The 27,940-nt window shown below is 45.7% G+C and overlaps 1 protein-coding gene across 5 annotated transcripts; it reads right to left on the reverse strand.

The window, feature by feature from the left end:
• On the reverse strand, nt 1-27,940 carry TM6SF1 (transmembrane 6 superfamily member 1). Of its 5 annotated transcripts, none has more exons than XM_082619612.1 (10): nt 27,322-27,520; nt 22,378-22,481; nt 19,682-19,779; nt 16,040-16,143; nt 14,181-14,263; nt 13,443-13,564; nt 11,570-11,674; nt 9,657-9,749; nt 9,341-9,460; nt 1-110 (listed from the first exon to the last, which is right to left on the reverse strand). In XM_082619612.1, the coding sequence occupies exons 1-10, from the start codon at nt 27,411-27,413 to the stop codon at nt 108-110; spliced, it is 924 nt and encodes a 307-aa protein (XP_082475738.1). In that variant the 5' UTR covers nt 27,414-27,520; the 3' UTR covers nt 1-107. The 5 variants fall into 5 exon arrangements, with proteins under 5 accessions (XP_082475738.1, XP_082475737.1, XP_082475739.1 ...); XM_082619611.1 differs by lacking the exon at nt 1-110 and adding an exon at nt 982-1,883; XM_082619613.1 differs by lacking the exons at nt 1-110; nt 13,443-13,564; nt 14,181-14,263; nt 16,040-16,143 and adding an exon at nt 982-1,883.

The raw sequence follows: 27,940 nt of genomic DNA on the forward strand, positions 1-27,940 counted from the left end.
GCCAGCTTATATTGTGAGAACACATTTAGTCAGTTTGGGTTTTATCAATCCTGTTATGCTTGTCCTTGGAACATCTTTCGCGTATTCGAGGTTTGTAGTTGAAAAGTTTACTGTAAAAAAAAATCAAAACAAAAAAATGTATTGTTTTTACAGAATAAATTTATTGGAATGTGTACTGGGAGTAAGGTTTGAGGTTGTAAACAACTAAGTTAGTGTAATTTGGCTTCATATATGTAATGTGAGGTATTAATGTAATTCATATATTAAAGCAAAAATTGTTAACAGAAAGTTGACAATAGAATCAAGTGCAGGTGAGGGTTTTCTTTTTTTTTTTAACACTCTGTGGGTTTTAGGGTTTTTTTAAACACTGTGGGGGCGGGGAGAGGAACTGGCTACATGATTGCTTGCACATCTAAGATACTTACCAGTTCAGTGGACCCTAAATTCACACACTTGACATTATCCATGCATTGATTTGGACACCATTTTCTTTTGGTTTTCTTATTTTGGTGAAGAGCTAGTAAATAACATGAAGGAAAAACATGGGTGGCCCTAAAAGCTTAGGGCCATTGATGATGATGATGGTAGTGGTGGTGGTGGTGATGATGGCAGCTGAGGGCATGAAAGCGCCAGTCCACTTACCACTCCCGGGCTCTGAGGAGGTGGCTGGATTTTTGGTTTGTTTCTCTTACTTAGCAAATATTGATTTTCCTCTATTATACTCACTCACATTTCCAAATATGAAAAGTTCATTAAAAGATAGTAGGAATGCCAGTCCAGTTCTTTTTCCTTAAAAGGTACTTTTTAATTTTGAATATTTTCATTTAAAAGTAATGAAATTTAATTAATTCATGAGAAGTCCTCTTCATTGCTCACACTAAAACATGAGAATGTAGATGACATTTTGAACTGGAACATATAACTGACAGATTTTTAAAACAAAAAGCGTAAAGACTACAGAACTTTTTCTGAAAAAAAATATACAAAATGTTTCAAATTTAATAATATTTGTCTTCATAAAAGACAAAAAATAATTTATTAAAAATATACACAGAAATACAATAGAAACATTTCCAGTCACCAATAAAATAAGGGTAATGATAAAGTTATAGATCCCTCCTTAGCTATTTAGACTCACAAAAAAATTTCAGTAAAAGCAATTTTTGAAACAGCAGTAAATAATATACTTTCCTTGGGAAAACATTTTTCAAACAACATTTTTAAATATTCTGATAATTTGTCTTTTATATTGAGGTTGATAATGAAACATATAGATCTTATATGCAAAAATATTTCTCCATCTGTATTTGCTACTTTGAAATTTTTAATATGCATAGACCATTTTCACTTTTGAACAGTTTCCTTTTCATGCTCACTATTATAGGAGCTAAATTGTAATTTTTCACTTATATTTAAAGTGTGCAAACAATATTGAGATAGGTGGTCAAGTTTATTCACAAATAACTTGAAATATATTTCTTTAAACAAGCTTTCTGAATAACTTCAATTTTCCTTCAAAAAAAGAAAATTTATCCACATAATTCCTATGATAGCTCACATATACAGTATGGAGCAAGAATTTATGTGTTCTTAAATGTTCCTGTATGGGAAGAGAGTGGAATGGGACCAAATATTGGTACCAAAATAACAAAAGTCAGTAATCTAGAGAGAAAGAACATAAAATAATGCTTTTATTCAACTTTTTCATCTGCCTTTGTTTTTATGAAGAACTCTGGTTTGTAGATACAGCGATAGGCCAAGAGCTGAGGAAGAACTCCATATGCTATGTTTAATGCTAAAAAAAGGATTTTCGCTTCTTCAGGGACTCTGTAGACATAAGCAGTTCTAGCATGAAGAGAAGCACCGATGTGAGAAAACTGAGCCTGTTGCATTAAAAAAAGGGGGGGGAGGCAAGCATGAATTTTGTGTTTAGTTGGATGCACGAGGAGTTCTGAATGGTTCATTCAGACCATGCTCCTGTGCCCTCAAAACCAGGACTTTCAAACAATCCAAAGTCTTCAACATTTCATTGAATTTAGGGCCATTCTTGACTTAACTGTTCAAATAAAGTAAACCTTCTTTAGCACGTCTTTATCAGGCTAGCTGTTTTTTAACACATCTAGTGCCCCCATACCAGAGAGTAGTGGCTCAATTTGACAAAAAATCTGAATAAAATCTGCTTTTTCCTGATTTACATTCTGGAGATATCCTATATAGGAACTCAGTTGTGGCTCACAAAATGTGTTCCAATAAAAATGAAGCAAGTACAGAGTTTAGACAGCTTAAAATATTTTTAGCCTAACTATTTAAAGAGAAGCACTGAGGGAGGGCCTCAGCTTCATTTATCAGTTCTTTCACCTACTCCTTGGAGCAAGAGCTCAAAGCCCTTCATTATGCATTTGTTTGTTTATTTATTCACATATTTGTTTTTTATGCAACTTAAAAAATACTAAGGGTTGTTTTGTAAGATAAGGTGGGGGTAGGGATTTGGTTGCTCTTTATAAAATGGCAAATATACATGCAGGCAACCTTTTCAAATCAAATTATTTGGAAGTATGGCTTGTCAGCATAATCTGAGTTTACAAAACAGAAAGGCAAGAGCCTCCCATTTGTACTTAGATTACTTGTTGAGAACATACATTCAGAATGTGCCAGTTGGTCTTTTTTGATACTTTTCATAAGCACAGGGGAAACTATTAGAAAAGGCTTCTGTGAATGTATTTCCTCAGGATCCTTGTATCATTACAGAATGCAGTCCTGGAGTCTGCATTTCATATCTTACTGAAATTCAAGATATATGCAAATAAAGGATTGGGAATCTAAATGTAATAAGTGGTGACTTAGTTCATCAGGATCAAAGTGAAGAGACAGAAGATACTATAATCTAAAGAAGGCACAGAAGTAACAAGAATGAAAACTAAATTTGCTTTAAATACATATGAGTTATCTTACATTTCCTTCCATATGAAATCAGTTTATTCTGCTAAGTGGTTAATAAATCAGTTTATTCTGCTAAGTGGTTAACACAGATAAAAGTGTTACTTAGCACTTGACTTTACTATGATGAGCAAAGGACAAGTTTTCATAAGCAGTATGTATACAGATTGTATCAGTGACAGATTTTAACAGGTTACGTTTTTGCAAGTTACTGATACATTCTGGGGGCCTCTGGTAGTTTTGCTGCTTTCTGGAGATAGAAATTAAATTAGTGTGGTGTGTTGCCAAGGACCCAGGGACCAACGCCAATGCCAACGCATGAATTGTCTGCATTGTGATCTGTGAGGCACTGAGAGGGCTCTGCCCTCAAACACACCTCCCCCGGGGCACATGCCCAAACAGAACCCAGCAAACGTTAAACATTTCATCTCTGGGCTATGAAGACAAAAGACCTTGAGAGTAAAGGGCATTTGAGAGGCTGCCCTGAGGAGCTGCTCTTGTGGACATTCTAGGAACACTGAACAGGAACTTGGCCCCCATCACTATTTTCTTCTAGGGCCTATTTTGAATAACAGTATTTTTCTGAATATGTAACTAAATTTTTTCTTCTGGACTAGAAGCCAGATTTGAACCATGGTTTTAAGAAATGTGCATTTGGTGTCTATCTTTATAGACACTTACACACATCTCAAAAATCACCAAATTTGGGGAAATGCGAACCATAGTTTGAGAGAATAATATGAGCAATCATGCCTACTTGCATAGGGAACCTGCTAAAAAGTCTGATTTCATAGGCTTTTTTGCTGCACTAACCAGTGCAGTTAATACCTCATTTTCACAAACAGCAAACTCATGGCAACATTAAAAAATGATCGTGTTCTTAGATTAGATTGTAAGCCCACCGGGCAGGTACTGTGTCTGATGTTTTGTGTGGCACCTATCACATTGTTAGAGCTCAATAAACGTTCAACAGTAATGGTCTTGTGACTGTCAAAATACAAAAAAGCTTCTACAAAGCATTTCTGTATTTTTATACCTATCTTAGTAGGCCTTTTGCTTCAGAATTGTTTAACAAGGGGCAAAGATGATTGCATTTCTAATCAAAAGAGATATGTAATTGAGAGAAAGAGCCTGAGGCCAATTTTCTGCAGTTCCGGTACTGCTCATGGTTCTAATGGGTGTATTTATAGTGGCCTCCCCTCTAGCTGAGTGAGCAACCTGACCATAGCTTCCTCCCAAGACATACGACGTCCAGTTTCCAGGGTGCTGAAGTTTCAGGAAACCCTCAGTCTCAGTTGAGAAGGGTTCCCTTCCCAAGCACATAGCTGCTAAGGGGCTGCACCGTGTCTCCTGGGTGATTTTCCCACCAGCATATGAGACCTCCTTATGACAGGGCCAAAGAGCTCAGCCTGAGCACTGTGCTAGTAGGATCTGGTGGCTTGGTGACCTCAGTGCTGCTGAACTGACACATGGCCAAGATGACATGTTCAAGTTATGGGTCCCAGAAATTTCTCCAAAATTCAGTGATATGAGGTTGAGCCCCTAGTAATTTTTCTTCTACTTCATTCTAAATCATTTTTCACCTTAAATTTAGTTAACAGATTTACTTTGTCTTTTTTTTTTTAAGAATGGATGGTTGGGATGGAAAATGAGGCAATAAAGGCAAAGAAAAAGGTTAAATTTTAATAGCTGTGTTTTCTTATAGAGACAACCTGGAAAGAATTTGACTAAAAATCACAATCTTGGTTCCAAAAAGGAGAATTGAAAGAGTTTTGTGTGTCCACATAAATATTATAGGTAAAAACTAATGTGAACATTGGGACAGTAGCCAGGCTATTTGGCTGATACGGTATAAATAGCTAATCTAGAACCGTGTTACCGTTTCTTAGGGTTTTCTGAGCGCCATAGTCTTGTGGTTAAGAACACTGAATCTGGAACCAGATTGACAGCGTCAAATCCCAGCTTCACCGAAAACCAGCAATATGACCTTGTGTTAGGTATGTAACTACCTCTGGCACCTCACCTGAAAAGCAGGAGTCCACCTCATAGGATTGTTATACAGGTTCAATGAGTTGATCTTTGTCAAGTGCTTAGGACAGTGCCAAGCACATGGAGCTCTTCCACAGACAGATACAAAACCCAAGTGAAATACTTGTTCATGATCTGGCACTCTACTTGCTTGAAAACCTGGGCCCTTTGTTTTTAGATTCCCTTGCTGATCTTTTGACAATTTCAAGACTGTCTGTCTCCACCAAAGGATAACAAGCACGTAAAAAGACATTAAACCCAAGCTCTAGTTTTAATACTAAAAGAGATGTTTAGTGATGAATCACATCAGAAGCAAATGATTAAAATGAGATTTGCTTTAGTATCCCAATTATCCATGTTCTTCCTAAACCTTTACTTTCAGGTTTTCTTAAAGGCTTCCATAAAGGAAAAAACTTAATAAAACTTGTCCCCCAGTAGAGTCAACTCTTGACAACCAAATTATCCACAGATGAGCCTCCAGACCCTTTTGTGAGAAAGTACATGGCACCTGCATAGCCAGGGGGTGGGAGAGTCTGAGGCAGCAGGTGGGAAGGGGCACTGGCATTGCCTGACTGAAGTGGAACTGCTCCTGCTTCCATGGCTGTGAGCTGTTAATTGGATGGCATGGCAGGCTCCCTGCCAAACCCATTGTGAATCTGTCCCAGAGCTTTCTTCCAGTTTCTCTGATTTTTAGGTAATTATACGCAATACACACAGCTACAGATTAATGTATCTTCTAAGCAACATAAGGCATTTCTCCTCCGAACTCTTACTGGGAAGCTTCTAACAACAATATTAACAAAAGCAACAGAGGCCCACAGCTCATAATGTGCCAGGCACTGCTCTACGCCCTTTACACATATTACCTCATAAAATCCTTAACAGCAGCTCTATGAGAAAGGTACTATTCTTATTTTATAGAAGAGGAAACAGGATCAAAGAGGTGAGTGACCAAGGTCACTGAAGTGATCAGTGAATGAGATTCGAACCAGTCTGCCTCCAGAGCTCATGGTCTTAACCATATTAACTATATCTTTTAATTTTCAGTGATATTTTAGCAGAGAAAAATTCAATTGATTCAAAAAATGCTAATAAGTAGCTCTAAACAGCCTGTAATACTTTTCAAATTAGACTTGAAACTTTAATTTTATATGAAAAGATACTTGGGTTAAAGTCCCCAGTGGAACTCTTCGGTGTAAAATGTGTCCTGGTTTTATTGCATTTTAGTTTACCTTTTGATTTCTGAAGGCAGCAGGTTTGGCAGATTCCTAAGTGGTCTGAAATGAGGGGCCTAATAACTACTAACCATGTTTTCCATTGACTTGTACTGATCTAGAAGTTTTTCAAGGATTTTTTTCTTATTATTAAGTCACAGGTTTTTGGTAGTTCACTAGATCTTACAATAAAAGCAGATTTTGATAAAGTTAGTGGGATCATGAATACATAAAGCTTCTAAATTAGGAATGACAGTTTTAGCAAGCTCGGGGTGCTAATCAAGGTAATGGAGAACTTCTATGATGAATGTATCCGATATCCTCTCAAGATGAGAATTCATTTCGTGAGCAAGTATTCGCTAAGCAGAAAACAAATCACATAGCTGGAATTCAGCATTCTCATCATATGCACTGTTTTGCTGCAGTATGATTTGTAACTTTTCCTTAGGCTGAACACTCTGAATAGGTAGATATTAAAGCCCAGCTAAGAGTTATGGGAATGTCAGACACATAATTCTCAGATTACACCATTCTTCTGTTGGGTTGGGAGAAACATCCTTCTGACATTGACAGAATCTAGTCGACAGCCTCAGGCTACCTTTGCAAATTGGGCAGTGATGGATGAGACCAGAGATTTCTTCAAGGCCTGGCGTATGGCTGAAACTGCCACTGCTGCTGCCAGCCGCTCTGCTATCCACACTGCCTTTCCCAGAACCTCCTGGCTGGAGTCACAGGTGCCTGTCTGCAAGCTTAGCCTCACTAGCAGGTACAGTGTAGGGTTCATCTTACTGTTACAGATTTAAGTACCCATTCGCCCCCAAGCTCTGACCATCCTAAGCCTCCTGACTCTGCTGATCCTGTGCACATGGCTAGGCCCTGGCCTAGGTCTTCCTGCCTAGTTCTCAAGTTGTCTCCTGAGACTTGACCAGGTCCAACACTTGGCCTCACTCTTGCCAGCCTCCTAGCTGATGACACTCAGTGTTCCTGCATCAGGGCCTGGTGCAGGGCAGACCAAGGTACATGGCATGCAGAGGAAGCTGGATTGTGCAGGCAGAGCACACAGGTAATGAGTAGATGTTGAACCCTGAACAATCTAATCAAGGGGCTGGTAAGAGGGGGGCGAGTGGGAGGCCCTCTGTACCCTCTAACCGGGGCACACTCCAACATCTAAATGCTTCCGCAGCCTTTTCAAGTCTATTCAGCCAGCAAAGCCCACAGCTCAGGTGTCATTGCCTCCCACTCCCAGAAGGTCCTCTAACTCCTTCCTACACGCCACGTACAAAGTCTAACTCTGCTGTAGGATTCTGGAGCGTAGTTAATTGTTTGCACGAGGAGAGGGATAACACAACAGAGAAGAATACGGGCTTTGGAGTCAGATGGGATTTTATATCCCTCTTCTAGTAATTTTGTGACCTTAGGCAAGTAACTACCCTGGGTCTTGGCCTGCTTATCTTTAAGTGAGGCTTTTGAAAAACTTGCAGAGATGATGCTGTGTGTTCATCACACAGTTTCTTCTGAGGCAGACAGGAAGACCACATGTATCAGCCTCCTCTGCAGTTGGGTCGGTGCCAGGCCTGACTTTTGAAAATATCCCACATGATCTTTGCACAAGCAATAAATAAAACTTTATTTTTAACCACTGGGTATTTGCCATTCCAGCAGAGCACACAGCCTGCCTTTACACAAATAGGTAAGTAAAACACTTAGTATGGCTTGCCTTGCATGAAGTAAGGTAATGAGAGCTCCGACTATCGTAGTGGCAGTGGAGCTGTAAAAAAGTGGCGGATTTGCAAATTACTCTGGCGAGAGAACTAACCAGACAGACCTAGTGATGGGCCACACGTAGACGGTAAGGGAACGGGAAGTGTAAAGAACTACTCCACGTTTTTGACTTGAGCTGCTGGATGCCAGGAAGGGCTATTTTCAGAGATGGGGAGATGAAGGAGAAGTTGTGGGGAGGATCAGGAGTCCTATTTTAGACATTAAATCTGAGATGTCAGTAAGACACCCAAGTGAAAAGAAGGAGTTCGGAATTAAATATAAGAGTCTGGGAACAGTTTGAGCTAAAGATGGGAAATTAAAAGTCATCACCTTATAGTTGGCATTGAAAGATACGGAAATACAGACCCACACCAAGGCCTGAGAAATAAGGTATTCAGAGGTCTGCAAAGGGTAAATACTAGTTCTCTTTCCTTATGTCCTTCAAGGAAAGGACAGGAACCATTACTTCTGAATACTGCATCAACTTTTTTGATATTTATATTCTAATTCTATAGTTAAGAAGAAGTACCTCAGACTGCAAAGATTGAGCCCAGTGTATTAACCCATAAATGAATGCTGTTACTGGTTTTAAACCCTGTAAATTCTAGTGTGTCTTTCTGCCATCATAATTATTATACCATGAGTATAATTAACTGTATATGCCTAGAGTTCCTGGATGAACCTCATTTTTATGCCTGCTTGAAAAGAGCGAGACAAAGATAATGATTTTAAAAGATGAGTTCACTTGGGTTTTCTAATTTACAGTAAGAAAAGAACAAAATGATTTTCTTCCTTGTTCATAAGATCAATTTGTTTTGATAGGTGTTTATCTTATAAAAATACGCTTTGAATGATAATTCCATAGATAATTTCATTCCCAGTTCAATGAAGTAAGCATTCACTACTTACTGTGGTGAACATCTACTGTAGGCCAGAGGCTTGGCTAAGTAGCAGAGGGGAGGAATGGAATGACAGGCCCAGCTTCCCAGGGGCAGAACTTTTTTAAAACCAGTTTCCCTGGTCCTGTGTAGCATAAATAGTGAACTTCTGAAATCTTAAATTCAGATAGACATCTTAATGATAACAGCTCTCAATTCTCTTTTAGTAGCTGTGGTGTTCAGAGACTGGGAAACAGCAGTGCCGCTTGCTGGGTATGTGACCTTGAACAAATCATTTAACCTTGCTGGGCCTCAGTTTCCTCATCTGTATAATGGAATGGTGCACCTACCAGATTATGAGATTTAAACAATGCAGAAATGTCTTCCAAAGAACTGTAAAGCAAAGGGCACAACATATCTAATAACTGTTTCCTACCCTAAAACACAGAGCAGAGATATTTTTTAGACACTCAACAATGACAGCCAAATCCCCAATAAACTTTAACAGCATATTCTTAGTACCTGAGCTAGACCTCCAGCATGTATCAGTGTTATGTCAGGCATCCAGGAGCATCCAGGAACCACTAAGCCATAAAGCGCCATCACAAAGTAAGGGACAGAATAGAACAGATATGCCAGCATCTACATTGAACACAGAAATAACGTCATCAGTAAATTAACAGTTAATCTGGCCTTACGAAAAGCACAACATTTTCATCAATTAACATTTTCGCCTTAGAAAACGTTAACTCCTATTTCCTACATGGTATCACATTTTCCCATTCTTAAAAAAAGAAAATTAATTTTAGAAAAATCTTAGGCTTCATAACTACTTGACCTGGATTTTAGCATAAGCAGCAGGATCCTTTAGGTAGGGCTCTTGAAATTGCGTATATAACCGGCAGAGCTCAGCTGGGCAATCCAAAGCAATCTACGAACAAAAATGAATGCATTATAAAGATACAGTCACATCTGGTTCTTATGTTTGCTGATGAGGCTAAACGTGCCAGGTTTAGTCACAAGCTGCTTTCTATTTAACAAAAGCTATTTTAGAAGCTCATCAGTAAAAAAGGAAAGAAAATAAATATTCTACAGATTTACTCTGAAGAGATTAAGTAGAGGTTAATAGTGGAGAAGGAAATGGAAACTAATGCTCTGTTCTTGGGGATCTTTCGAGTATTCAGTTTAAATGTCTAGGTTTGGCTAACCAAAGCACAGCTTTAGATTATCAGTTTCACTTTTCCTGGGAATAACTCACCAACTATTCCCTGCAGGAAGAAAAGTACATTTCTATACCAAATTCATCTTAACTGTGCTTTGCAAGATTCAAAAATAGCATCCTCCTATCTCCAGTGCCTCACAGAGTAAATGGCCTTTGGGGGCAGTAAAGGATAATGATTTGAAAGTGAGGTCCTCTCTGAAGCCACCTCCTATATCCACTTTGAAAGAGGGCAGAGCAGATTTAGTCACGGCAGAGTAGACTTTAGGCCACAGAACAAAGTGTCTCTCTGGCACATTACTGGGTCCCCTCTGAGTCACCTCCCTCAGGTACCATTCCTTGTGTCCTTAGCCATAAATGTTGTCCCACCTAAATAACATGAACACGTCAGTGGCAGAGTTGGTAAAAATGGGCCCCAACCTAAAAGCACCACCTACCAAGGGTACACACTCACCCATGCACACGTTTTTCTCATGTGCACAGGGAGGTGGAGATGGCTATGCAAGAAAACAGTTGGGGCTCATTTTTATTGTTGCTGTTTTTGTTCTTTTGACTTTAGGAATTACAGCAAACTAAACAAAGAATGGTTTCAGTGCTCTGTGGTCTGAGCAAAGCCTATGGCCCTGCTTTCTCCTTTACTTCCCTTCCCCATGCCACTCCTATTAGCCAACTCTGCTCCAGTTTCTGATGATCCACAGAGGGAGACAGCTCTTAAGACTACTCACCCTGACCCAGCTAGCCGCCCCAAAACAATGAATCAGCTGCATCAGTTTACACTTCCCACTCTGCCCCCCCAACTGCTGTGCAATGCCAGCAGCCTTAGAACAGTAATTGTCATTAAAGCTGAATATAATTACCCGTATAACTCTGGCTGCTCAAATTTATTGCTACTGAGAATAAACCATGAAACTGGATATTGGGAAGGATCCTTGATCAATAAAAATAGTAAGAGCAATCACTGAGCGCTTATTAGGTATAAGGCCCTCTGCAAGTGTTCGATGTGCCTTATCATTTAATCTTCAAACAGTACTATAAGGTAGGTACTGTTATTTTACAGAGGAAGAAACTGAGGATCAAAGAGGTTAAGTGATTTTTCCAAGGCCACACAGCTAGTAAATGGCCAGGAGTCTTTTAGTTAGTAAAGTTTAGTTAGTAAAGTCTAACACTTGACTCTGGTACCCCTTCCTCAATCCCATCTCCCTACTCCTGAGAACACATGGATGCTCTGTGCCACAGTTTGACCAGTCTTAAGTTACCACCCTTACCAAAGATACTTAAATCAGAAACATCAAAGGAACCAAAAGAATGAGACTAATGGCTAATTTTTCAGGTACAGAGCTTGATCTAAGGACCTGAAGGAGGTGGTATGGAGCAGCCCAGAAGGGACTATCCCTTTGGGAGGAGAGGTCTGGGGTGAGGGTAGGAGAGTCAGGAAGCAGGCCTCCAGGCTCTAATGGGAGGTATGTTTTGTTAGTGCACTAGGAAATCTGATTAAAAATATACTTTATGTTATTATGATCTCTTATGCTTACCAAGCCTCTAAACAGGCAAAATCCAGTTGCCAGAAGGAGACATACAACCAACATTAAATCAAATGGTCTTCTCAGCAGGTCTTTCGCTTGGATTTCTTGAATGACCTAAAGTAGAGTTGGTAACTAATGAGCAGGCCCAAGGTGCCAAAGAATAATCTGAGATCTACTGAAACAGAGATACAATGATGATGGGTGATAAGAGAATGTTGAAGATTCAAAACCACTAGCCATGTAACAGGAAAATAATTTCTCCCCTCAAGTCTCAGTTCCTCATCTGTGAAATGAGACTGGGCCAGGTGATCTCAAAGGGCCCTTCTGGCTCTATGAGGCCATATTTTTTTTGAAAAAGCATTTTTATGATTATAAATGTAAACTATACTCATTTTTTAAAAATAAACCATTAACCCATCATACTTCTATTAACAGTTGTTATATTTTCCAGTCACATATATATAGTTATATATATATATATATATACATACACACACATTGTACTACATATGTATGTATGATATATAATCTACATTTATTTTTTCACAAAATTAGAACTTAATGTATAAACAATTTTGCATTTGTTCTCTTGCCTCTCATTATCTACCTATCAGTACTTTACCACATTATTAAAAATTCTTCTAAAACATCACATGAAAGTGCCGTATCTCTGATTATTGGACATTTAGGCATTTTCACTGTTACACTTAATGTGATGATGAGCAACTTTGTACATACATCTTTGACAGCATCTCTGATGATTTTCTTAGGATAGTTCCCTAGAAGTAGAATTACTAGATTAAAAAGTTAAATTTGTTAAGGTTGATAACACTGCCAGGTGGCTTTGCAGAGCGATTCTGAATTTATGTTCCTACCAGCACTGTATGACAATGCCTATTTCTCCTTGGCCATCACTGTGTTTTAACAGTTTTTTTAAATGAACAGTCTATGTGTCTTACAACATGAACGGAACGGTGTTGATACACTGACATGGAGCCGAGCGAGGACCAAGGCTATGGTTACTGTTCGCTTATTTTTTAACAACCACCTCATTCCTCAAAAGGGTGTAAGGGAGTACCAGTTGTCAATGTGCCAAGCTGAGTTTACATAGCATGTGTCTAAATGTTTACAAATGAAGTGTCTGTAAATTAAAATGTATTTTAATGAATTCTATTGTAAGTCTTTTTCTAAAATGAAGAATCGTGTTCTGATTATCTCTAGTAACTCATATTTTCATATATCAATTTTGCTTAAAGGATCTTGCTTAAGGATCTAATACCTATGAAAGGAAGAGAAACTTAGAAAAATGTCACTAGCTTAGAAATGAAGACCTTAACAGAGTACCTGCCCGGCCAGTATTGTTTCACCTTGACCACCTCGGCTGTGAATGGAAGGGAGGTGTCTCAGAAGATGTCCTGTAGCCAGTCTCCATGTGCCTGGATCTCTTGGTAATCAGACCCTATGGCTATGTGTGCTATCTGGAACAGCAGTATCTCTCCAGCCTCCCTTTGGGGCAGTAGTGCATAGATATCTCTGAAAGAGGTACCCAGGTGCTCAGACTCCAGGCTGTTAACAGCCCCAGACAAACCTCACACTCCGCACACTAATGCGGAATCTGATGGGAAGAGCCAGCGTAACCTCTGGCACAGGAAGTTCCTAAAAGCATGGCCTGGCCAATCAAAGCAGATCTGTTCACGCAGAAACAGACCATTCTGGCCACCATAACTAAGGTGTGAACCAATGCTGTAGAATCAGCACAGTCACACTGATTGAATGCTCCAAAGGCTCCGTCCCAGGAGGCATAGGTTCAATCCAGTAGCCAGTGGATATGAGTGAGCCCTGTGAGTCTGAGAACAGGTTACATTTAACTTAATAAAATCACCTTTGAGGGATAATTATAATTTTCTGATGGCTGATTATAGATTCTGAAACCAGCCCAGACAGGAAGACAAGTATATGGTATGCTTAAGAAAAAAGCAGGGCAAATGCGTGTTCCATACTTCCCTATTTAAAGGAGAGAAAAAAAGAGAAAGTCAAAAGTATATCCAAACACAACATGTAGAACACCTCCCCGTCTCAAGTCATCTAAAATTTTGATATGGGCCAGACAGTATTTTTAATGAGACCAAAAACAGGTCAATTTAAAATTATTAGGTGTTTATTAACAGGCATGCCCTATCTACAGTACTTTAAAAATAGACAATATAATATGCTGATTTCTTGCATGCATAAATAACTCTTCTACATTAGCTTTCAAGAATCTTAATTTTCAAGTACATTTCCCATAGTGTGTCAAGAGTTATATATAATACAAAGAGTTGTAGGAAATATTTTCACACTGAATGTAGCCACAAACACAATACTTACCCCACTAGATCCTTCTAAAAGTCAGGAAACACTGATATTAGATAGTCTAATTGTTCAGTGTACACTTCTGAAAATTGCTCAAAAGCATTTCTTAAAAGGTGAGATGGAAGGGAAAAGGAGTAATTCTGCAAAACAGCTTTTTTGGTATACTTGGAATTTCTTGGTTCTATTACAACCAAAATAGCTTCCCTATTTAAAAACAATTCCTATTGTTTCAGAAAAGGAAAGTGAACTTTAAGATAAAGTTTCTTACCTACAATGTTTCCTGGCACAAAAACAACAATGCTCATAATAATAGATCCGACCCAATATAGGCCAATGGTTCTATAACTTTCCCTGTAATGAAAAAAATCCTGACTTAACACATTTGTCTTAGAATACTATTAGTATAAGATGCTCCACAGTATTATCTTTGTTCGAACTAGTAAAGTACATGAATCAAAATGTACTGAATCAAGAGTAATAAATCAAATACAATGAACCCTGGTGATCAAACTGCATTTGCATATATGATATGCTATAGAACCCTCTTTGTGTCCTTTTGAATAGGAAATTATGCTTGCTACACTGATCTATTAAACCATACCATGGTCATCACTATCAAAGGAGTCCTGCATTTCACTATTATTTATGAAACTCACAGCATGAAAGTAAAAAGAAGGTTCAAAGAAAATTGGATCCATATTTTAAATCATTATGAGTAGTAGGATATTAAGTGGACTTTCCCTGGTGTCACAGGATTTTAGCCAAAGCCCCAGAGATAAGTATAATAAGTGATACCTACCCCATGTTCTGAAGGAGCTGCTAGACACATACCCCTAATCTTAATAGGCAATGTTGACAAAAAAGTGTTTGCAACTGGTAACTGACAGTCACTTCCATAAGGGGCCATGAGAAATTCAAAAAGAGATTCTCTGACGGGGAAGAGAAGTGGAGAATACTGTGTGCTTCCTGCCCTGCCCTACCCCCCAAGCCACATGCATCAGATCCAAAGAGGCCTGTTCACAAGTGACTGGGATTGTCAGCAGGGGGACAGACCAGAATCTTCCTCCCCAACTGGATGCTAACCTAACCATAGAAACACTGGCCCACTCCTGGCAGCAAGCAGAGCCTGAGCATTCTCAGAAATACCTGATGTGTTCCCTGGAGCTTGGGAACATTCATGAAGAGATGGGTGGGGGGCCTAGAAAAGTCCAGAAATTAGTTGGAACTGTCCTTGAGTGGATGACTGAGGGCATGGGAGGGGCACAGGACAGTTGGTCAAGCTGAATTTCAACCTGGTGTGGGGCAAAATGCACGGCTTTCTCTAACCTGGAGCCAAGGGGAGGCCTGGGAAGGTAGCTGGGCTTGAGCCATCTTTAAAGGATCCCCACCCCAAAGGGTGTGCCTTCTGGGTTGCAGAGGCCCCAGCAGAAAGAAGCTGTGGGTGTACCACCATGGGCAGGAGAGTCACACAAATTCAGTCTGACAGACCATTGCTCATTTCAGGGATCAGTGTAATGCAGAGGTTCCTTCCTGTGGTAGGGGTCTCCAAGAACCCACACATGTGCCCCACAAGACAGAGCCAGCATATCATAACAGAGGCTACCAATTCCCAGAAAACAGCAATTGTCGTGTAAGACTCAGCCCCTCTTCCTTTAACCCCGTGTACATACACACATGCTCCCAGAGGAGCCAGCCGCAGAGCAAGCTGAGAAGGAATAAAGGGACAGACCACGCACCCCAGCCTCAAAGCAGGCCGCTAAGCTTCAGGGGTAAGCCTGAACTGGAGGGAAAGAGAGCTCTGAACTGAAAGGAGTTTGAAGTTTTGAATTACTATGTGTTGGGCTTTAATTTCTGAAAATGAGACTGCTCTTATAAGAGAACATAATCAGAAAGCTAAGGGGTCTGCCCGAGCTGTCCATCATGGCAGAGGAGAAATCCAAAGGCATATGTTCGAAAGGCAGTGACACAAGGAAAAATAAAGCCATGTCTAACTTGTCTCCATAGACCCTAGATTCATGTCCATGTGTACCTGCCTGTGTCTGTGCCTCTATACATCCGTTTTCCTTACCTACCCGCCTATCGATTGCTAAGGTGACAAAGGCACACCCACCAGGCGAACTGACTTACTCCCAGGCTATGGCTGCCACCATCACCAGATACATCAGATAATGAGCAGAGCCATCCCAGTAGCAGATCATGTGCCCATAGGCCGTGTTCAGATACGGTTCACCCTAAGGAAAGCATTAAACAGAAGTCCACTTTAAATATGACTCAGACACTTCAACACAGAACACCAGACCTGTACTGAAAGTAAAATAAAGCAGAACATCTTCGTCTGCTAAAATAAAACTATTCTTAATCCCATACAATTACACAATTGGTAGAAACATGAAAATATACATTTACGCTGGAGCTGCCAGAACTAGGGTCTGCCCCAGGGAGTGGAATTAGAGAATGCCTGGCCTATGCTAGGTCAACACAGGTGTGCGTGCACAGGGATGCAAAACTGATGGCGTTACAGGCAGTCCTGGCCGCATGACCAACTCACTGAGGCCAAGTCTAATCTGTGACTGAAGGTGTTTGGCTCTGGGCAGAGGGGGTGGCCAGGGAAGACTCTGCTGACCAGAGCCACTGGCTGACCTTCAGAATTCATACTGACCCAGAGGCTTGCTGGGATGAGTGTGAGGAAGGCACACCTTTCCCCTGCCTCTGTCCCCATGCAGGCACAGACCAGCAGGCACTACACTCAGAGCTTCACACCCAACCCCTCGTTCAACCTTCCCAACAACACTATGGGATAGACACGATTGACTCCTTTTTACAGATGAGCAAACAGAGGTTCGAAGAGGTTACCTGACCTGCCTAAGGTCACACAGCTAATTCCCAGCAGAAACTATACTACCAAGAAGAGCTATACTTCCTAGAAATTTTTAATTTTATAAACACAGATTATATGATGAATGACATTTCCCTTTCCCAGGTGCTTATGTTTCCAGGTGGCTATTGTAAAATCACTGTCAAACTTGCCTGGGTTTTTAGTGTCATTCTGACTCCAATTCACTTTCCTTTCTTCTTTCTCCCACATTTGTGATCTCCTGCCTTGTTTCAGATGTTTTCCTAAGATGCCTTAGGTCCTTTCTACAACAAGGAACAGTGCAGCTCAACCAGCCCATCAGTCAACCAACCAAGCAGGGGATTCTCTGAAGCTCTGCACTCCCCTGGGGCAAAGACTGCTCTCTGTCATCTTGCCTCAAAAATCAAATCAAGTGAAAATCACAGAAGTGGAGGAAACAACGTGAGTCATACTTCAGTACCTGTGCCTGGCCCACATCTTTTCTCTCTGACATGCTTTGATTGGATAATACTATCCAAGTTCATGGTTTTAATCATTGATGCCTACACACCTGGCTCTCGGGGCCAGTGCTGACCTCTCCTGGTGACTTGATGGGCATCTTCAACTGTCTGGTCCATGGGCCCTTCACACTCACCTTACCTCCTTTAACTCATTGGCTTCCCCCTTCAACCAAGCCCCACCTGGCCTCTCTATTTTCATGGCGACACCATTCAACTTACCCAGGTCAAAACCACAGGGTCGTTGTTCATTCCTTGTTCTCTTATGCACTCTGTTGGCAAGTCCTATCAATTTTACCTCTATAATGTCACCCCAGGTAACCCTCCCTCTCGTCATGGCCTAGTTCAAGCCCTCAGTGCCCCTCACTGGACCTTTCCCACATGGTCTCCCTACCTCTCTCCTCTCCTTCCGATTCACCACACCACTGCCCTGGCTCTTGACGTGTTACTCTTCTGCTCAAAAACCTGCCAAAGCTGCTGGTGGCTGCAAGACCAAGCCCCACCTCCTCTTACCTGGCAGCCGGGTCCCTGAGCCTGGCCCTTCAGACCCTCCCACAGTAACACCACAGCCCCCCATCTCATACCCTGTCTCACCACCCTCACCAGCTCAACCTCCAGGCCCTCTTGGCAGCCGCCTCCTTCCTGAAACCTCTCCACTCTGGACTCAGTGGCCCGGCACTCTCCAGGCTTTCCTTCTGCCTCTTCGCCTGTCCCCTCACAGTCCACTTCAGAGGCTCCTGATCTTCTGGCCACGGGCTCCAAAGTTCCACCCTCGGCCCTCTCCTCTCTACCCCCTCCTTTCCTCTCAGACCTTCAGGTACCAACTATACTCTGATGGTCCTTGTTCTCTTCCCCGAGCTCAACAGCTGCGAAGCCCTGCCAGCTGGGACACCTGCCAGGATGTTCCTTACCCACCTGAAACTCCACACGTCCCCAGATGAACTCAGCAACATCCCTGCACACGTGCGCCCCAGGCTGGCAGTGGGGAGACATATGCTGTTTCTCCTCTCTAAACCTTTTTTTTTTTTTTTCTTTTTTTGGCCGCGCCGTGCCACTTGTGGGATCTTAGCTCCCCGACCAGGGCTGGAACCCGTGGCCCCTGCAGTGGAAGCACAGAGTCCTAACCACTGGACCGCCAGGGAAGTCCCTTCTCTCTAAGCCTTTGCGCACACTGTCTCTTCTCCTTGGCATGCCCTCCACCTCCTAGTCTATCTGGAAAACGTTTATCATCCACTGCCACTGCCATTTTTAAAGAAGCCGAGGGCAGCGTCACCAACTCGCTGAGGCTCCCCCAAGTGCTCCCAGAGTCAGTTCTTCCTCAGTGCGCACTGCGCCTGGCGTGAGCCTCCGTCTCTGCGCCTAGGACCATGCCATCTCACTGCCACATTAGCTCCTGGAGGGAGAAAGCAGGTCTTATGACCCCCCCAGTCTGCCCACGGAACATCTGTGGAACTGCATTTCCCCTTTTGTCCCTCTCCGGCTGAATAACACCAGCGTTCTTCCAAAAGCAGGAATCAGGATGGCACCTCAGCCCTTACTCTCCCCACTGCCCCCAACTCATCCCCGAGACCTACTCATTCCAGCCGCCCAAGTTCTCTGAAGTCCGTCCTTCTCTACTGTCCATGCTTGGCCTCCGTCTGGGCCATCTTCATGCCCTTGCTGGCCCTGCAAAAGCCTCCTGACTGGTGTCCCAGCTCATGACATCAACCCTTCCCGTCAAGCCCATCCTTCTCAGAGCTGACTGCACTGTTGGCTGACTTAAAATCTTCCCTCACATGCGGGACAAAATCCAAACTCCCTTAGCTTGCACACAAAGCTCCCCACTGTTTGAAACACAGACGAAGACTACACTTCCAGCTGTGCTCCTTATTTCCTGTGTGACCTTAAGTACATTACTTAACCTTTCTGGGGCTGGATTCATCACACCATAAAATAAGGAAAAAGGACCAGCTCTGTCAGGTGCCAGGTAGGTCTATCATGCTGTGATGAGGGGAGGAGTGCGTGTTCATCCTCACAATCAAATGGCTTTATTAACTGCCTCAGTGTTTGGGGTTTTATACATTTAAGACTGCCCTGGGCTTTCTTAGAGAGTAGTGTATTAATAACAGTAGATACACAGATACTGGATTCATTTAAAGTAACCTCATTTATATTAAATACAAGTAAAGGGGAAAGGTGGTGGGTTGGGTGTGAGGAAGGAGCTGTAAGACCGAACGCCGAGGAGAACTGCCTCCCATGATCCAATCCTAACTTTCCGCTTCACCTTCCATGTGACTAAGTGTCCTGTGTCTATGGCAGCAAATGAAATACCGTGTGTCATCCCTGCTTACACTAAACGAAAGGATTTCCATCTTGAGCAATGCTGTTGGGGTCGCAGACCCTTTAGTTCAAGGGTCGTACTCGCTCCCGACCCCGTACCTCTCTCAAGTAGTATGTCATGAAGCCATCAATGATCCCGTCCTGTTCCAGTCCTATGATGAGGTTCACCACGCTGGTAAATCCAAAAACCGCATACACTAGAGCAAAGAAAGCAGGAGTTCAAAAAGCCGTAGCTCAGGGGACGTTGCCTAAGAGCCTGGCATTCGCCAGTAATGATTTCTTTTCATGTTTTCCAGAAGATACTGTGGACGTTGTCAATACGGACTAAAAGAACGTACCTCCTGTGCACGCAGCTGGATCTCTGCCCATGTCATGGAGCTGGGAGAGGACACCCCCCCACCCAGGGAGTAGCGAGTGACAAAGTCACCCACTGACTGTCCCAGAGGATTCTACCAGCCTGCCCCACCCATCCTCCACTTCCTACATGTGGCTGCCAGGGCCACATCTGCATCCCACCTGGGTAGCGGGAACAAAACCATTAACCAGTGGCCAAGGAAGCACAGAGGTGACCCCCAGGTTTAAAACATGGACTCAAAAGAGATCATTCATCTCAATGGTTACAAGCATTCTGCCTCACGGTGTGTCCAATGCACTTGCTTTATCCCACACTGGAGATCCGAAAGACAGACAGTGGCTGACATGCAAGTGACAGTGGCTTTAAGAAGAAAGGCCAGTGATTTTTTAAAAAAATGGATACGAGGGGGCTTCCCTGGTGGCGCAGTGGTTGAGAGTCCGCCTGCCGATGCAGGGGACATGGGTTCGTGCCCCGGTCCGGGAAGATCCCACATGCCGCAGAGTGGCTAGGCCCGTGACCCATGGCCACTGAGCCTGCGCGTCCAGAGCCTGTGCTCCGCAACGGGAGAGGCCACAACAGTGAGAGGCCCGCGTACCGCAAAAAAAAAAAAAAAAAAAAAAAAAAATGGATACGAGGGCTTCCCTGGTGGCGCAGTGGTTGAGAGTCCGCCTGCCGATGCGGGGGACACGAGTTCGTGCCCCGGTCCAGGAGGATCCCACGTGCTGCAGAGCGGCTGGGCCTGTGAGCCATGGCCACTGAGCCTGCACGTCCGGAGCCTGTGCCCCGCAACAGGAGAGGCCACAACAGTGAGAGGCCCGAGTACCGCACAAAAAAAAAAAAAAAAAAAAAATGGATACGAGATGGAACCAATGAATGTTAAAGAAGGAAAGCCGTAGCATCTTAGAGAATCTCACTAAGGTTGTGAGCATCTCCTCAATGGGCTGAAAACTACCAGCAACGAACAGCTTAGGAATAATACTTTTTAAACAGTGAGTGATCAAATTTAGTGTGTGGCAGTTTGTCAATAAAGCTGCATGTTCAAGTTGTAACAAATCGGTGTCAAACTATGTGATGGGCATGGATGGTAGAAAAATCTGATGATGCATATCAAAACAGCTGTGAAAAAAGAAATGGAGAGGAGAGCGGGGACGGTTAACTCACAGAGAAGGGAAGCTGGCCTTGCCCTGAGTCTGCATTTACATCTTCCCCAGAAGGAGCAGAAGGCCCACACGTGCCCGGCCCTGTAGACCCTGCCTCCCCGGGCCTCTGTGCAGGCCTCTGGTCCAGATCCTGCTGACAGCGATGAGCCATCGGGTGATCAGCCATTGCGTGTCTCCCAGGAGAGGAAGCCTTCAGCACATGCTCATTCAACTATTCTACCAACAATCGCCGATGCCAACAGGAGTGTCAGACGCTGGGTCAGAGATGGCAAGGACATTCTCTGCCCTCCAGTCTGGCCCTGTGGCTGCAGTGACAGACATGAGGACAGAGGGCTGAGGGGGTAGGAGCAAGGGTCCTCCACCCTGAGGAGTTGGGAGAGACATGGGCGCAGCTAAGCGTGTGCTCCACGGAGTGTGGAAGGAGTCGGGGGAAGACGGCAGCCGGAGACCAGTCCGCAGAGCGGGGCAGAGGCCAGATCAAGGGCAGGTGGAGTGGGGCCTTGAACTCAGACAGGCCCAGCTCATCTCCTGACTGGCTGTCAGGTCTTAGGTAAGTTACATCATTTCTCTAATGCAAGTTGGGAGAAATTGTGCGGGTCAGTGCTGTCTCACTAACTGTGACCTTGACCACGTTTCTTAGCACCTCTGAGCCAGATTCTTCATCTGTGCAGGGAGGACTTTTGTTGCGAGGATTAAATAAAATGATACTGCTAATGTGGTCAGAGTCACACCAGGCACACCACAGGTGCTCCATCAGTGGTGTTTCTATGCTTTTAACATACAAGTGTACTTGCCAGGCAATGGTCTAAGTACTTTACAACTAGTATCTTATTTAATGTTTGTACCAACCCTCCATGGTAAGTATTGATACTATTATTTTCCTCATTACACAAATGTGCAAACTGAGGCTCCATACGGCTACGTTCCATGCCAGGTGGAGGGCGCTGCAAACAGCAGGCTGAAGGCAGGAAGCCAGGAAGGAGCTGGTAAAAGAGCCGAGGTCAGAGGTCAGAGCATGGCTGGGGACAGGGGAGAGGAACGGAGGGGTGTCCTGCCTGGCCCTGGCAGTGACCTTCCCTCCACCAGGATCCCAGCTGCGACAGGGTGGGGTCCACAGCCTGGGAGAGACTTTAGCTTACAGGAGAACGAAAATACTCCCACCCTTCCTGCCGCTTTACCAGGGGGCTCAGAGTATTCACAACCACAGAGGAAAAGAGACTGAGGCCCGAGTGTTGTGCTCTTAAGTGGACACAAAGTGTTTCCCTCCCATGGAGACATACCATAGAAGAGTGGGTCCCGGGGTGGTTTCCTTTTGACCAGGACGCGAGCCAACAGGGCTACCAGGAACAGGATGAGGGCAGCCACCCCTACAATTGTCCAGGAACTGCAACGACCAGAACAGGGAGGTGGTCACTTATCAAAATAAACACACTGGTGCACGGAATTTCCTGGCTATTGAATGCATTCTCTCGCAGTGCTGCCTCTGCCTATCCCTCAAGCACTGTGGAGTTCATGAAGTTTATCCGCAGCACTTGGGCCCCTCTGGGCTGCCCCTGTGACTTTCAGGGACCAGAGGTACTAGGTCCTCACTCTCCTGTCATCCTGCCCACCTGGGTGAACCATGTGTCCGAGCGCCCTCTGCTGCTGTCCCGCTGCCTCTGTCCACCTGCTCCTCCAAGCCCTGTTCCCAGTGTCTGACAGGTCTAACCACTGAATCTGCCTCCTCTCTCAGGGCCAGCTGGAAACCCTCAGACTGAGCTCCAGGCAACACACAGGAGTCACAACTACATACACCTTCTTGGTGGACCAGCCACAGGCTGTGTGTATAATCAAAGGGGCCAAAGGACGAGGCCAATCCAAGGAGGGAAAAGCCTAGGCCGGGCCTAAGGCCAGAATGATACCAGCCCCCCAACACCCAGGAAGCCAAGCCAGCATGCAACCCCATACCCAGGAAGCCAGGGTGAGGCTAGGTTGGGCACAGCCCCTGGTCTTTCTCCTGGGAAAGGGCATGGCACCAAGGAGACTGGGGACCAAAGCCCCTCCTCAGCAGGATAGCACTAGGGCACAAGGCTTGGTGGAGTTAGCAGTCAAGGGACCTGGAGTCTAGTACCTACTCTGCCACTCCCTGTGTGACCTTAGGAACATCATGTCATTTCATCATCTGTGTTTTAATTCATTAAAAAACATATTGAGGAAAAATGCATTGCACCCCACTATGTGCCAGGCACTGCGGATGAAAAAGAGATCCCTGTCTACATGGGGGGAACCTATCTCAACAGGCTCTGAGCTCTCTCACCCAGAAGGCTACCTCCAGTCCCAAGAGATGTTCTCTCTCTCACTCCTCCACACCAACAAGGCATCCAGTTCTAGACAAAGCACCACCTGGCCCACTCCCATGGCCTGCTACACTCCTCAGGAGCCCTTGAGAGAGGCTGCAAGCACCACTCCTTAGCCAAGAGCCCTCCACACCATCACAGAGGACTTTTGGATAACCTTTGCCACATGCCCCGGGACTTCTGGAAAGTATCCTTCACAGCTCACCAATACCTACTAATATCTGAGGGACGAGCTTATGCTGAAGTTCACTCCACACACCTACAGCTGGAATGGGTGCTAGGCACCAGTCAGAAATCTGCCCCTAATGTCAGAGAGGTCAGTCAGGAAGTGATCCAACTACTTGCAGGTAGATGGACCCCAACGAGACTGGCCCCAGGTCCAGGAAGGCTGTGTCCCCAGCACCTGGCCCCAGGACCCACTTACGAGTAAAGGAGTGGGCTCTGGGCATCAGCAGTGCCCAGATTTCCAAATGCCACCCTAGACCTACAGAATCAGAATACTTCAGGGGTGGGGTATGGGAACCTGAAACCTTTTTCAAGAAACCTGGATGAGTATGCACAGAAAGTCTGCCTCGGGACCTCTTTTAAGGTGTTCAGGAATTGATGGATGAATGAGGGAGGGAAGGAAAGGGAGAGGAAGAAAGGAAGGAGAAATGGATGGATGAATGGGTGGATGGATGGTAGATGGATGGACAGATGGATGGTAGATGGATGGATAGTTGGATGGATGACAGATGATGGATGGTGGGTGGAGGGATGGACGATGGACGGTGGGTGGATGGGTGGATGGACGGATGGTGAATGGATGACATAGTTCTATGATAAGAATGAGGATGACCATGTCAGTGACCAGGTAAGAGACTGAAATAGGAGGTTTCTAGCAGTACACATCAGTGGATGCTCCAGGCTCCTCCTGTAGGGATGAGACAAAGGAGGAGAGGATGGAAGAGGAAGCTAATGTGGGTCAGGAACATGATGCTGGGCTGAAGCATCCGGTGAAGAGGGAAGAGGATAGGTGTGCGATGTAAGCTGACAGACATTTTAATCACAGCCTGAGACAGGTAGTGGCCAGGAGACAACTCCCATCCCTGCTCCTACCAAGGACCTAGGCTCGCAGCCAGCACCGTCACACAGCTGGTGCTCTTCTGGACTATGCGAGAGCAGTGTGAACTGGTTCACGGTGTCCTCTCACACTCTCCACCTCTGGGGGAGGAGCAAAAAATGAAGAGAAACTGGGGCAACAGATCACCTGTGTCTCCCAGTGACAGCCAAGTGCAGGACCTGCTCAGAACAGGGAGAAATGGATCCAGCAGGGACTCAGGGTGTGGGGGGAGGGGTAAGGGCTGCCACTAACCCAAGGGTGGAAATGTTGTTAGTCTTGGAATGTGTGTGTGTTTTGGGATGGGGGGCGGGGAGTTACTGATGCCCTTCCATGAACAGACAGCTACTGAGAGGGGTCATGTATGGGTGAGTATGAGCAGAGTGTTTGTGTGTGCGTGTGTGTTTGTGTGTGTGTGTATTTGTGTGTGACAGAGAGGTCCCACCCTTTTCTGACTCCTCGACTTAATTTGATTTTTCTGTTTTTCAGGCTTTTGTAAAAGGTCTGATGAGAAGGAAGCTTCAACTAAGTCAACTAATGCAAACTTAACGGGATGCCCACCAGGCACGAGGCCCCGTGCTGGGCAGGACAATACTAAGGGGAGCTACAGCCTGAGAAGGTAAGTTCTGACCACAGGAAAGTAACTCGTGTGGGAAGAGCACAACCCAGCTGGGCTCAGAGGAGGGAGAGATCACATCTGCTTGGAGGGACCTGGAAGAGGAAGAGGTGGCATCTTCCTCTGGGCCATAAAGTCCAGGTGTGGCTTCAACAGTCAGCTACAGGGAGGAAGGCATCCCCGTCAGAGGGAACAGTGTGAGCAATGGCAAGGAGGCGGGAGAGTTAAGGAGTGTCCTAGGGGCACAGAACAGTCCGGTGTGGCTCAAGCACCAGCACAGGGGGCTGAGGCAGAAATGCACTGGGGCGGGAAGGGGACCTCCCGTGGGAGGCTTTGCCATGGGCTGGGCCAGAGGGGGCCAGTGCCAGGGGAACAGGAAGGAGGAAACATGCTAGCCCAGCCCGGGGAATCAGGGGGAAGGAGACAGTGGGAGGGCTGGAGGGAAGGAGTGGAGAAAGAAGAGGGAGGAATCAAAGGCTACTGGGATTGTAACCTGCAGGAGGACAGGAAGAATGGTTGGAACCAATTATTCCGAACTCTGCAGGGCTTAGCAATGTGCTCAACAATACACAGCAATACATAATTCACCATGTGTTCAGGAAATGCCATCACCATCCTCCCAGTGGCTGAGGCCAAAAGCTCAGTCATCCTCAGATCCTCTCCATGCCATGTGATCCTTCAACAAGCTGCACTGCCCTCCCTCCCAAATATCCCAGCACCCAGCCACATCCCTCTCCCTGCAGTGCTCCCTGTTCCCCTGACTGGAAAGCTCTGTCCCCAGATCTTCCTGTGGCCACCTCCTGCAACTCAAGTCACTTCCTCCAAGAAGCCTTCCCTGACCACCAGTCCCCCCCATCACTCTCACATCACCCCATTTTCTGTGCTGATGTCTATCTCAACACATGCCTCCCCAGTCTCTTGTGGTTTGTTCATAGCTATTTCCCCAGCACCTGGTACAGTGCCAAGCATAGAATATGTACTCAATAAATATTTGCTGAACTGCCCATAATGCCATTTTAGGAGGGCAGGGTCCTCCATGCACTATATTCACAGACATGTGACATTCACTGCCCAGAGATGCTTCTTCCAGGAGTTGTGCCCCAAGACTGGGTCAGACCAAGGGCTGTCACCGCCCATGCCTAGGGAGCACTCAGTATGGATGGGTGCCATCTGGATAAGGCTGTCAGCAAGTCGTGGCCCCAGGAACAAGAGAGGAGCAAGTCACCGCCCTGTGGGCAGACACTTCTCTACAGCCTGAAGGTCTGGAGGGGGTTTGCAGCATACAGACTGATGCAATTTCCTTAGCACCAACTGCTGTGGGAAACATAACAGGTTTACTTCCTCTTCCCCACAGATAGCAAGAAACATCAGCAGGCCCAGAGGTCTGGCAACTTTCCCACTGCTGGAGCAGGCTGGCTGCTGACTGGTGCCCCTTGCTTGGCCAGGGATCCCTCACAGAGGAGAGGCAGGGCTTTGAACCAAATCCACATGCAGCCTCCTGCAGCCCCACCCATTTCCTTAGCACAGAACTGCCCTGCCTCTCTGCCTCGCTGCCCGTCCTACACAACACTGCGCCCTTACGGCTTTTTGGGTTCCGACAATAGGATGCAAATATAGGCCATTTGACAGACAGGAGAACTGAGGCTGGGCCACACGGGTAGTGCCAAAGCCAGGCCTAGAACCCAGGTCTTTGCCTGTTCGTTCTGGGCTATTTCTGCTAGTCATTCACAACAGTTTCTAAAATTAATACGAAATGACAAGTATGCATGTGTCCATACATGGAAACGTTCCTGAGAAATGAGAAACGAACAAGGCACAGCCTGAGATAAGACCAAGCTCCAAGTTGTCGGTGTGTGTACCGCCCCACCCCTGCCCCTGGGCACTTCAAGGGCAGGGGCATTGCCTTATTGACCTCTGTAACCCCGGATACCTGGCACGGGGCGGGCACAGAGCGGACGCCCAGCACTTGCCCCCAGAATTGCGCCGAATGTCAGGGATGCCAGCCTAAGCGAGGACCCCGGCCCGCACGACTCCGGGCGCCTCCCCTCCTCCGGCCGCCCGCGGGGAGCCCTGGAGGCCGGCGAACCGCTGCCCTGCAGTTTGCGGCTCGGCCCCCTCTGAAAAGTTGCTGGGGCTCCTGACGCGCCGACCCCCGCCGCGCGCACCCACTCACTCGTGCTGGGCCGCCAGGTGGTTGAAGATGTAGGTGACCGGGATGGCCGAGAGGGACAGCACGAAGACCCCTGTGGCCGCCGAGGCACTCATCGCCGCCGCCGCGCCGCTTGCCCTTCACCGCATCCCGCGCGGGCGCCCCGCCCCAGCTTCCGGCTGCGCCCGCGCCCCTCGGCCGCGCCCTTCAAGGCGCCCCGCCCAGCGCGCCCCCCGCGCTGCGCCCTCAGCAGCGCCCCCTCGGCGCGCCCGCCCGCAGCCTCCTGGTAAGTAGGGCAGGTGCACAGACCCGGGAGGCCCCCTGCCGTCCTCCCGCCCAGGGCTGCTGGGGCTCCACCGCGAGCGCTGGGCGGCGCCGAGGAGCGGCGACAGCCCCTTGCCCGGGGACAGGTGTCCCCGGAGGCGCGCGCTCTGCGGGAAGGCGGCGGACAGGGAGGTGGGCGCGGGGCCCCGGCCCTGGGCGCAGCCGGGAGTTTGTCATCGACGAGAGAGGCTCTGAAGAGTGTCTGGGCCGAACTGCGGGCAGGCAGAGGGTGGAGCCAGACCCGGGAGTGTCAGAGCGGGAAGAGCCCGCGAGATCATCCACGTGGGGAACCCTCGGGCCGGGGATAGGAAGGGATAAA

The sequence above is a fragment of the Mesoplodon mirus genome, assembly GCF_964341445.2.
Source record: "Mesoplodon mirus genome assembly, chromosome: 4".
Taxonomy (NCBI): Eukaryota; Metazoa; Chordata; class Mammalia; order Artiodactyla; family Ziphiidae; genus Mesoplodon; species Mesoplodon mirus.